General features: G+C 39.4%; 1 protein-coding gene across 1 annotated transcript; it reads right to left on the reverse strand.

Moving 5' to 3' along the window:
• Positions 1-2,488: 2,488 nt before the first annotated feature.
• Positions 2,489-12,432, reverse strand: LOC118803126 (polymeric immunoglobulin receptor-like). Its single transcript, XM_036563638.1, has 7 exons — positions 12,384-12,432; positions 10,905-11,104; positions 8,485-8,805; positions 6,794-7,129; positions 5,319-5,432; positions 2,885-2,919; positions 2,489-2,692 (listed from the first exon to the last, which is right to left on the reverse strand). The coding sequence occupies exons 3-7, from the start codon at positions 8,723-8,725 to the stop codon at positions 2,618-2,620; spliced, it is 801 nt and encodes a 266-aa protein (XP_036419531.1). The 5' UTR covers positions 8,726-8,805; positions 10,905-11,104; positions 12,384-12,432; the 3' UTR covers positions 2,489-2,617.
• Positions 12,433-12,906: the final 474 nt, after the last annotated feature.

Below are 12,906 nucleotides of genomic sequence, written 5' to 3' on the forward strand. Positions count from 1 at the left end.
AATGTATGAGAGACTAAATGAGCAGTCAAGCATGTCGTTACACAGCATTGTTTAATATAGAAACTTTGCAAAACTCTTTAAAAGTAGCTTTTTGTTTTTATGTTAACCTCACTAGGATAATGCATATTTCCTAGTAATTTACATTAGTATTTCACTAACTGTGCTGGATTTTGGCATTTTGGCTTACACTACATGGCCAAAAGTATGTGAACACCAGCAAACCTATATGAGCTTGTTGGACATCCTCTTTCAAACCCCTCTATTGCGGCTATGCCAGCTGCCACAAATCTTTCCACAAGATTTCGGGGTGTGTCTATGGGAATTTGCGCCCATTCAGTCAAAAGACCATTTGTGAGGTCAAGCACTGATGTTGGACGAGACGGTCTGGCTCTCTATCAACATTCCAGTTTATCCACAAGGTATTCAGTGGGGTTGAGGTCAGGGCTCTGTGCAGGCCACTGGAGTTCCTCCACACCAAACTCACCAATTCATGTCTTTATGGATTGCTTTGTGCACTGGGGCTCAGTCATGCTGGAACAGGAAAGGGTCTTCCACAAACTGCTGACACAAAACTGGAAGTATATAATTGTCTAAAATATTCTTGTGTGCTGTAGCATCAACATCACCCTTCACTGGAACTAAAGGGCCCAAACCCTGAAAAACAGCCCCAAATCATTATTCCTCCTCCACCAAACTTTACTGTTGGCACTATGGACAAACCCAGATTCATCCATCAGACTGCTAGATACTGACGCATGATTCATCACTCCAGTGAACATGTTTCCACTGTTGCAGAGCCCAGTACACCACTCCAGCCACCAGGTAGCATTGCATATAGTGATCTTAGGCTTGTGTGCAGCTACCCAGCCATGGAAACCCGTTTAACGAAGCTCCTGACACACGGTTCATGTGCTAATGTTGATTCCAGAGGCAGTTTGGAACTGGTAGTGAGGAATAAAATACAGGATAGGCCATTTTTACCTGCTACAGTAGTGTGGTTCACCACTTTGTGACATGCTGTTATAGCTCCTAGATGCTTCCATTTCACGCTAACAGCACTTACATATAACCGAGGGAAATCTATCTATGTATGGATGAACAAATGAATGGGTTACAGACAACTACAGACAGGTGGTCTAGCTTGCAAGGTTTTAGTTATGCTGTGTTAGCTTTAGCTCGCTAAGTTTCTCTGACTCTGAAACAGTTTTGTGTCAGCAGGGCCAGAGATGTCAGCCTTGTGATCGGTCAGGGGAATGCTTATGGAAGCATTACCCAAGATTAGGACCACCCAGTTTACATCGAGAGGAGTGAAATATGGTGAAATGTGTCATTTATCGTTCATTGGAACATTATTCAGATTACTTGGTAAATGTTTATGGTTTGCCTGCAAGAACAAGATTAATCTAATTTTTAAAAAAACACAGATTTAGGTTCCCTGCATCTTTAAATTAAGTAAGTTTAATTAAATACTTACACAATAACTTACACAGATAACTTGACAAAAATACACTCATAATGTAAAAAAGGTAACAGTATACAATTTACACTTCTTATTTATTATTTGATTCACTTCTTGTTTACATAATTCTTGAAATAGTGAATACATATCTACAAATACATTTTGGTGAATAGTTTGTAATATTTAACCCCATAAACTCTCAGGCTTATTGCATACTATGGCTTAGTAACTACAAGGACTTCAATACAAACATGTTGAACTGTTCTTAGGTTATAGAAGTGTATAATAAAACTTTGGGCTCTCCGGTGGGCCCTGGGCTTTTATATTTACAGGTAAAAAAATTCCACACATTTAAACAGTTGTTTACATTAACATGTTGAAGATAAAGCACAATGCTCATCATCGTTTAGTCAATCAATCTATAAATCATTAAAAATAGATGTTACAAAAGGTCCTGGATATAAGAATAAGTATAAAAATGAAAAAACAAAGCTGAACATGCACTGATATGAACAAAATAGCAGGAACAGTAAATAGTACAATAAAAAAAAGGAAATCAGTACATTTCTTTGGTTTAGGAGAAAGGGTGAACATCAGAAGGAGTGAAGGGACAACAAACTAGTCATAGACATTTGACAACTAACTTTAGCCATTTGATTCTAGGTGCAGACATTCGTAGAGCAGTAGTGAGTTTTACTGATCGGGACTTGGAATAAGCTTCTGACTGAATTTGACTTGTTGTTTTAAGGTGCTTTTGTTTACTGAATGTTGGCGTTGGGTTCAGTCTACAGTGAACACAATGTGATTGCTTTATATTGACGCTTAGACTCTGGTAAACTGAATGTGATTGTTGATGCTGGGTTTCAAAATCTGATAGACTGAATCTGATTGGTTGGTGGTGGGGCTTAGAGTCTGGTAGACCGAATCTGATTGGTTGATATTGGTTTTCAAAATTTAATAGACTAAATCTGATTGGTTGGTGTTGGGTTTTAGGCTCAGTTAGACTGAATTTGATTGATTGGTGTTGGGGTTTAGACTCTGATAGGCTGAATGTGATAGGTTGGTGTTGGGATTTAGACTCTGGTAGGCTGAATCTGATTGATTGATGTTGGGGTTTGGACTCTGGTAAGCTGAATGTGATTGGTTGATATTGGGGCATTAATTCCAGGACATTGGACTCCGGCTGATGATGTTCTGGTTTCTAGGAGGATCATTTTCATAATCACTGTTAGCCTAAAATTAGAGGAATAACAATAGCACTGATAAACAGATCATAGGGGGTTATTCCAGACTTTAAATGTCACATTTGGCATTTATTTGTTTATTTTTATATTAAGTCCTAATCCTATTAAAATGTAGAATGTGGTAAAAAAATAGATAGATAAAGAACTTATTTTCATGTGCTTCTCTTTCATGATTACTCACTGTGTTATTTGTGGAGATTATCATATTAGGAGAACCTGTTGAAAAAGAGAGAAATTAGTATAAAATTAATCTCCAGTTAATAAATGAATGTAAGGCATTTTCTGAGCCTGTGTCAACTAGAGTTAACATAAAATTACCTTTCAGTAAGCTGGGGATATTCTTGCTGCATCTTTTCAAGACCTGTGAGATACACTACTTGGACAAAAGTATGGGGAAACCTATACGTTACACAAACAGGAGCTTTTATGAATCCCATTCTAAATCCATAGGCATTAATATGGAGTTGGTTCCCCTTTGCAGCTATAACAGCTTCCACTCTTCTGGGAAGCTTCCTACAAGATTTTGGAGAGTGTCTGTAGGAATTTTTGTCCATTCATCCAGAAGAGCATTTGTGAGATCAGACACCAACCAACAATCTCCATTCTAGTTCATCCCAAAGGTGTTCAGTGGGGTTGAGGTCAGGGCTCTGTGTAGACAACTGGAGTTTATGCACACCAAATTCGTCAAACTGTGTCTTCATGGACCTTGCTTCGTGCCCAGTGGCACAGTGATGCTGGAACAGGAAAGTCTTTTCCCCAAACTGTTGCCACAAAGTTGGGAAAATATAATGGTCTAAAATATATTTGTGTGCTGTAGCCTTAACATCACACTTCACTGAAATTAAGGGGCCCAAACCCTGAAAAACAGCCACAGACCATTATCCTTCCTTGTGAGGTCAGATACTGATGTTGGACAAAAGGCCTGGCTTGCAATCTCCATTCTAGTTCATCCTAAAGGTGTTTAATGTGGTTGAGGTCAGGACTCTGTGAGGGCCAGTCAAGTTCTTCCACACCAAAATCACCCAGTCATGACTTTATGGAGCTTGCTTTGTGCACTGGTGCTCAGTAATGCTATAACAGAAAAGGTTCTTCCCCAAACTGTTCCCACAAAGTTAGAACCATGCAATTGTCCAAAATGTCTGCTGAAGCATTAGGATTTCCCTTCACTAGAACTAAAGGGCCTAGACCAACCCCTGAAATACAAACATTCTCCTGTCATTCACCAAACCAAGACTTGTCCATCAGACTGACAGATAGAGAAGCTGATTCGTGACTCCACAGAACATGCTTTACACCACTCACCCCCCACTTGATTTTGTCCACCTGTTAGCAATGAGTGTGGCTGAAACACTTGAACTCAATAATTAGGAGGGGTGTCCCAATACTTTTGTCTATTTAGTGTGCATATTTTTATTTTCTAGTATGTGACAATTAAATTGTGCCGTAATGCTTATTATAATATGTAAGGATTAGTTGAAAAATGATGGTCCCACTTTGTATTATTACATTGCAACAACAATGTAACTACTGGTGATGTATTCATTGTTATGGATGGTATTTACTGAAGCAACACATATCCTTAAAAATAACTTCATCCATTAAAGTATGTGTTATATGAGACTACCCCATGGTAAACTGTTGCACTGTCAAATAAGTAAACACCATTCTGTAATTTCACAGCACCTATATTAAGACAATTATTTCAAAGATAAATTGGCATCTGCAGTTGTTGTGTAAATACTGTGACATCATGTTACCATGAAACAACACAAGCGTACTGCTACTGCTTTAAGAAAGTTGCCATTTCCTGTGCAGATGTAGCGCAAGTACTCCATACATTTTGTTTGATAATCAGTAGAGAAAAAGCACCTGTGTGGTTAAATGAGTAAATAAGTTCATGCATGTTTATTTACAAAAGCTGTACTTCTGTCATCATTTCTGACTGTAAACACATCACCAGTAGTTACATAGTTATTGCATGTATTAATGTGTAACCACACAGTTATCAGAGATACAATATGAAGTGGGACCAAAAGGCTTGAAAATTGCAACCATGTCTCTAGAAAAAACAGAAAATGAAGGATTACTGTAAATTCTCCATTATTAAACTCAGAGCTCATTGAGGGTCTGTGACACTGTCAGAAATCTGGATTAGGCCTTTTTTTTCAAGTCAAGTCAGGTTTATTGTCAATACTACAATATGTACAGGACTTACAGAGTATTGAAATTGCGTTACTAACAGACCCCCATGGTGTAGCAATAACATTAAATAGACATAAACAGGAAATGTTTGAATTAAATAGACACTAAATAAACACTAAACACTAATCGTAAAAATAAACATTAATTGTAGAAAAATAGAATAATGAAAAAACATATAAATATAAGAAGTTCCCTGAATTTAACAATACAGTGACATAAATGACATAAGGCACATACAGATTAAGGTCTGTGGGTATAATAGTGCAATTATAAACAGTAGTGCAATTAGAATGAGCTTATGGAGCAGTTAAAGTGAGTTAAAGTGAGTTTAATCTACACACTCAACACACACCCAACTACACTGACTCAACAAGTGTATCAGTTGCACCAGTTTGTGTGTGTGTGATTAATACCTTCTGCCCTGTTGCGTCTCAGTTTGTAGATCAGTAATAATCCTCCAATCAGCAGCAAGGCCACACAGACACACACAGTGATGATGACAGAGGACCCTGTAGATGTTCTTAAACCTAAAAAGGTATCATCACATCATCACTTTCATTTATATAGCATCTTTCCTGTCATCAACGATGATTTACAATCAGAAAGTAACAAAATACATAATCAACAATAAAAAAACTCCACAGCTAGCAGGGGAGATTCCACTGACCAGAGATATTTGGAGTGAATTAACTAGCCCAGAAGGGAAAAGTCTCACTACGCAACTATGGTGCATCACTCAAGTGGCCAGCCAAAAAAGGCTGAAATGTTCTTAGCCACAAAGGGGTAGCATTTCCTGCAGCTGAACACTACCGGTCCAGGCAGCCCCACATCTGCAGTGCAGCGTCATCCAAGCAGCCAGCCCAGGCTGCCACGCAGCCGTGATATAGCATCATTTAAATTCCTGGTCCAGAGAGTCTCGTAGCCTCAATACAGTGTCACTCAAGCAGGCAGTCCAGGCTTCATCAAAGCTGTGATGTAGCATTACCCAAACAGCCTGCCCAAAAAGCCTCTGAGCCTCAGTTGGAAAATCATTCTCAGCCGCTATCTCAGTGGGTGTGATGGCAAACTTTCCAGCCAGCAGGGAAACATTACAACATATGCACAAACAATTCAAAACAAACGAAAAACCATGCAAAGCGGCAGCCATACTGCACCAGCGTACTTACAATACAGCACAAATGCACATACGCACCAGCCAACAGTGATGAAAACTTGAAGCATTAAAAGAATTGAAAGAATGGATTTAACTGCTATACTTGCATTTGTTCATTTCATACCACACTCATCTTTTAGCAGCTCATTACACTGAGTTTACTAATTACTAATAACTCTTAACTGTACCTACACACATTGGTAAATGTATTGGAAATGGAAAAAGATGAGCTGTAGTTTGTAACCTTACATCTACAAGGTGTACCAATAAGGTAAGTCTAATAAAGTGGCCGCGTATTATTGTGAAAGGAGTTCTTTTCTCTGTTCCATAATTTAGAATACCAGTGAACACATGTAAACCCTGAAATAACATGTATAATTACACAGAAATAATGGCTTTCTGCCATTTATGGAGATTTAGCTTGAAAATCTCAAGAGGGGCTAAAAATTTCAATAACTGATTATAATTTTATACTTTTAGATTTTACACCTCAATAGTTTTAGTTCAATGCTTTAAACAATGCTTTACTGGCTGATATGATTGTCAGTAATCACACTTCTTCAAATCTGATAAACAGAAGATGTTTGTAGTCTTATATAAGTTATGCAGTGTAGGGAGTTCACCTTCTTTGCGATTTGGTTTCTGTTAAGTTTTTCTTAGCTTTCATATTTTACAGAAGTTCTCTTTATAAAAATCAAAACAAAACAAAAAAACAACTAATATGCAAAATCTCACCTGCAACATGAAGCTGTATTTCATTGAAGAGGGAGTAGTAAGGGTTCAGATCTCCATCCTTTTGTCCCTGAACTCCACACAGGTAAACTCCTCCATCCTCTTCAGTCACGTCACTGATGCTCACGTTGAAGAGGTTTTCTTGTGGATGGTCAAAAAGAGAAAACCTCCCATTTTGTGCTGATAGTCCAAGAGCAAATATGACCACATGATAGCTGTGATCATTCACTTTGTACAAGTACTTGGAGAGATATTTAGACTCCTGTGGATATTTACAGGTAAAGGTAACAGTCTCTCTTGGATCAGTTTCCTGTGTGAGCGTCTTTCCACAACAAGGATCTAAAAATAAAAACAAATGATCCAGTTAGTGTTACGAGGCACTTTGCGCTATTTTACTCTACTCCAATGTGTTTCTTCAATATAAATTAAATATTTATATGTATTTAATATTTATTATAATATTAAACTTTTTCACTAAAAGGTCTGTCTGTTTGGACTGAGAGTCTGATTAGTGAATGAAAACAGCTGTAAGGACTGAACACTTTGGGTGAATGCACAGATACATGAGGTCAGTTAGGTTGAGCAGAACAAGAGGAGCAGCTATGAGGAACTTGTTGTGGTTCAGCTAGAAGTAGTGCCCACTCTAGGCCAGACCCAGATTTTTACATTTGGAAATAACATAAGGTCCTTCAAGCATGTTTCTTGCTGCCCACAAAGGGTGATCTCATTTGTATTCATATGTTTCTTTTGTTTTCTTATTGTTCTTGTCAATGCACTATAATCCTCTTAAGGCGTGGCTCCCGAAGCTTATAGAGGGCAAGCCCGGACCATGAGGAGGCAAGGGCAGGACCAGCAGTGTTGGCTGGCTCAGTCGGGCACTGGGACACTGGCTCTGAAGGATCCAGCCTAAAAGCCAGCACTGGAGCAGCTTCGGAAGCTGGCACCGAAATATGATGAGGAGCTGGCACAGGCACTGTACAGGGAATCAGGAAGAGCAGCAGCTTGGGAAGCTGGCACTGTATCACACATATGGCACAGGAGCTACAGGCCAAAAAGCTGGCACAGGAACAAGACAGGGAGCAGCTTGGGAAGCCGGCACTGACATGACAGGTGTCGGTACAGGAGCAGCATAGGAGACCATCACCACCACAGGAGGAGCAGCAGCTCTGGAAGCTGGCACCGGATCAGCACAAGGAGCTGGCACAACAGCCGCACATGGAAACAGAACTGAAGGAGGAGCAGCTTGGGAAGCTGGCACTGGATAAGCCTGGAAAGCCAGCATAGGAGCTGCACAGGGAACCAGCACTGGAAGAAGATCAACTCGGGAAGCTAGCACCTGATCAGCATGAAGAGCCATCATAGGAGCCACTTGGAGAACTAGAACTGGAACAGCTTGGAGGACTAGAACAGAAGCCTTGCAAGGAGCCTGCACTGTAGCCCTGTGTGGAACCATACAGGGTGCAGGAACAGGAGCCGACCAAGTTATAAACCAATTTGCTACAGCACCACTCTGAGGCAGATTATTTCTACTCAGTGAAGAACACCAGCAGCAGCTTAACAGTGACAGCATAGTGTTATAAGTTTATTCTCAGGGAACCCGAGAATTTGGATTTTGAGATATTCAGGGGGTCCAAGAGGTTAATTAGCAGGTGCCAGACCTCCCCATGACCCCTAATTAGGTAAAATCTCCTCACCTTGTTTCACTTTCAATGTCACATCTGTAAGCTGGGCTGCTTTGTCTTGTACTCCACACCTATAGATCCCACCATCCTGCTGACTTACATTTTTATTGAGCACACTAAACATTCCAGGCTGAGTTTCATCCAATAAGAAGAATCTTCCATTATGAGTTTCTGGATTCTGTGTCTTTGAAAGAATCTGGTCAGTGCATTCTTTTCTTTGGTTTAACTTGCAGAAGTACTTTGTGTGATTCATGTATCTTGTGTGATCATATCTGCAGTTGATAAGGACACTTCCTCCTGTGTACCCAGTCACATCAACACAGTCCACTTGACCTGTCAGGAAAAAGAAATAAACAAATAAATATTTTAGACTTTTATGATCCAAATCAGTAAAAATTTCATAATTCATAAAAGATTTAAATATCAGATAATGTTTTATTTTAAGCTATTAAATGGTCACCTTTCATTTGTAAATTGTTGCCGGTCATTCATAAGCATTTAATAAAAGTTAAGTATTGATAATTAAGAATGCAAAAGATGCATGTAGCACTCCATGTGCTACCCCTGTAGAATCCTGGAGGCAGAGGTAAAGGTTGCAGCAGCCATTTTAACTTTATTTTCACTCCAAACAAACACTTTTCAGTTTTTTCTCCAAAACCAAGCTTTTTTTTAGCTCTTCAGTCTTTTGCTGCTTGTCTCTATCCTTTTGTCGCTCTTTACCTCTCCTTCCTCTTTTTAAAGGCCTCCACACTACCTACACAAGATTAGCCTCAACTGGCTCTCATTAAGGGCAGCGTGAGCTCCTGAGCTGAGAAGGCAAGAGAGCTTGTTGCACTACCTCCGAAATGAGGGCTTTAACTCAGGACATGTCAAAACCCCCTCAATAAAAGACTTCTACGATAATGCTCATTTCTGCTTGCATCCATATTGACCTCCAGTAGTATGTTAGTTCTAAGATAACACTGATTCACATATTCATATTCATATAAATATTTTTGGCCATTCTAGACCCATAAATGACCATCCTAGCCAATGAATGCAAACATTTCAAGTTTCTTAAAGACTTTCTAAGGGTTATTTAGAGCTTATAACTGGCATATTACTGTTGCGCCTGTGTAGAAGAAGGCACGGAAAACATTGTGCATTCAGGCAAATGCTTTTTATTGATCACACACTTCAACCGTGAGTGTTTACACAGTCTAGAAATACACAGCCCAGCACTCCCCAACACAGGGAGGGGATAACACATGAGGACACGAAATTCAAGAAGGGTAGACACAACTCTCCACAACAACCACAACGGGGAAATTTCACCTCTGCATTTAACCCCTCCGTGCAGTGAAACACCACATACACACTAGCAAACACACACACTAGGGGCAGTGAGCACACTGCATTGGTCAGGCTATTTTTAGAGCAAAATCGAAGGGGTGCTAGGTACCCCTGGTTTCTATCCGTGCATGAGTCTGCTGAAGACAGATATGGGTGACTTAGATACAAATGTGAACTACCAAGTCAGGAAGATTGGATCTGTTCAACAAATTGGAATGGAGCAAAAAGATATCATATAAAACAAGAATGCAATTTATTTAGAAACACCTGACATTACATAATCAGTTCAACTCTTCAATACAGCCCATAGTTTTATGCCTCTAAGGAGTCTTTTGAGTGGGGCTATTCCAGGATAGAACTTCAGCCGGACATTCCGTTCATGGATAAACAAAATACATTCTATAGGGTGGTGGTCAATTATTAGTGAAATTTCAGAATAGTTATATTCTGTCAGTAGCATGAAAACAAAAGCAAGTTGATGTGACCATACAGTGTCACATCAACACTACATGGTGGTGAACCACACCCTAATCTCAGGGTTAACGAGGAGCTTTGTGGGTGAGAAGTTTGTCTGCTGCAATCAGTCTTTTATTCTTACAATAAAATATTTCTCACATATTTCTTTGCCTTTATGAATCTTACATTTCTGCCTCCTGCCTTGTGTATCAGTAATGTTTGTATTCTCACACTTTATAAAATGTGTCCTTTAAACATGGCTTTACTTAAAACTCAGCCACATAATTTTGACATAACCATGTCATAAACAATTCATAACAGCTTATGTCACATGCAAAATCTTTAGGTAATTGTAGGCTACTGTGACATCAAGCATTACTAAATTTCCAAATCCTTGGAGTTTGCAGTACATTATGACACTGCCTCCTGAATAGCCAATCACAACAAAGCAGGCCACTCAAGCTGCCAATCAAACTGATGGTTCTCATTCATCTTTATGATCTCTTTCTGATAAATTCTTTCTATTCTATTATAAAATAAATAAAAATTTCTATTATGAAATCTGAACCTTATACATTCTACAAGGACCTGTAACCTAAATGCTAAAAAGTACTGTTACAGTAAAGTAAGGTAGAACATCTCACCTGAGATCAAGTAGATGGGTGAAGATGAAGGTCTTCATCCTGATCTGAAGGTCAGCCTCTGTGATGTGTACATAAACTTTAATTCAGTAAATACTCTTGTCTTTGTGGCACTGACTTTTATTTCCTGTTTCTGTGGTATGTCTTGTGTTGATGTGTTGAACTTCACAGCTCCTCCCATTAGCATCAGTGACCAAATGCGCCTTCACAAAGGAAGAGGTAAACGATGACATCAGTATGATAAACCACACTTACCCAATGCATTAAAGACCATCAGACAATAAAGATCACCAAGATATGCGAAAACCTCCATAAAACAATCTTCCTATTTCCAATACGCAACAGTAAATTATGTTTCCAAGACACACTGTGATCATTTTCTGCCTTAGATCTGTATTAGTTTTGCGATAGTAAAATCTGTTGAAGGTTACCTCTCAGAATATCCACTATATTGCTACACCCCACCCCCACCTCTCTAACACCTCCTTGCCTCTGACTCTCTCGCCTCTCATCTGAGTTTGTTGTTAGCCGCTCTGGCCTACAGACTGGGACTTTTTTTAACTAAGTGTAGTTTCCAGTGAACTAACTTCACCTCCCCTTGTGTGCCTGTATCTGTAGTATTCACACTCTATTTGGGCTCATACTTTCTAAAAATTAAAAAAGCTGGTAAATGGAAAGAAGAAGACTTCATTTGTCTCATTAGGTTGAAGTCATCTGATGTCTTAGGATCAGCTTTTAGTAAGGTATTAAATACTGTCACTGTGCTGTACTGTCTTCCTCTTAAGACCATGGGTGACAGTGTGCTTATTTTTGCAATTGTACAAGTTACAAATAAGATGGCAAAGACATTGTTTTAAACTTAGTTATTGCAAAAACAACCATGAAAGAGATGCATGCAAAGCAGAGAGAGTACCAAATCAGGAGGGACATGAGACTGAACTTTGTGGGGTGGTTTTTAATTATGATCTCACACATGTATGAGAGATCTGCTAAATGAGCATATGGCAATAGTAGTGGCACCTCTGCCTTCTACGCTGTAGACTGGGGCTAAATCCTGGCCTGGACAAGCACCCTAGACTTGACCAATAAGAGTCCCTAGGCAAGACTCCTAACACTACCTTCGCCTACCTGTGTATAAACATGATCAAATTGTAAGTCACTCTGCCAAATGCTGTAAATGTAATCACTAAAATAATGCTAATGTCCTAATAATAAGTATTTGCATTAGCGTTGTGCTAACTGTGCTGTATTTTGTCATTTATCGCAGCTTTCTACACTGATTGCAGATTTTTGAATTTTGTAAAAGACATTTAAGTAACATATTCTTTACTTTTGATGTTGGTTACACTTTGCAATTTGGGTGTTGATTCTTTCAGTAAGGATTTAAATTCAAAGCATGTCTCTGAATACTACTGAAGACTGTTAGCTTTGCTATCTTGCACTATATGGCCAAAAGTACCATGACCTGACCATCAAACCTACCTGAACTTATTGGACATCCCATTCTAAAACCATGGGCATTAATATGGAGTTGGCACCCTGTTGCGGCTATACCAGCCTCCGTTCTTGTGGGAAGCTTTCCACAAGATTTTGGAGTGTGTCCGAGGGAATTTGTGCCCATTCAGTCAAAAGAGCACCTTTCAGGATAAAGTTTCTCATCCAGTTAGTACATAATCTGCTGCCCAATCCATCCAACGTATTCTGCTGGGGCAAGAGTGAAATGCCACTTAGTTCATTGTGCCAAAGAAGAGGAACATTGGAACACATCCTGAGCTGTTGCCCTAAAGCAAAAAGGGAAGGTCGTTATTGGTGGTGACCTGGTGCTGAAGGTGATAGCAGGAACCTTTAGCAATGCCCTTGAACAGTCAAAAAATTACAACCACCCAGAAAGGCCATTTCATTTGGCCCAGCAGGAGAGAATCCAGAGTCTAAAGCTAGAGTAGCAAGGGGCATACTTACTATGGCAAAGGATTGGCAGCTGAAGGTGGATCGTGGAAGGCAGCTC

The sequence above is a fragment of the Colossoma macropomum genome, unplaced genomic scaffold, assembly GCF_904425465.1.
Source record: "Colossoma macropomum unplaced genomic scaffold, Colossoma_macropomum, whole genome shotgun sequence".
Classification (NCBI taxonomy): Eukaryota; Metazoa; Chordata; class Actinopteri; order Characiformes; family Serrasalmidae; genus Colossoma; species Colossoma macropomum.

Excerpts from the sequence above, each read along its gene's own strand:
- LOC118803126 (XM_036563638.1), bottom strand. The coding sequence starts at position 8,725 with ATGAATCACACAAAGTACTTCTGCAAGTTAAACCAAAGAAAAGAATGC. Across the intron at positions 7,130-8,484 it reads GACATTGAAAGTGAAACAAG|ATCCTTGTTGTGGAAAGACG; the intron begins GTGAGGAGATTT and ends TTTTATTTTTAG. Across the intron at positions 2,693-2,884 it reads TAATCTCCACAAATAACACA|GCTAACAGTGATTATGAAAA; the intron begins GTGAGTAATCAT and ends CTCTAATTTTAG.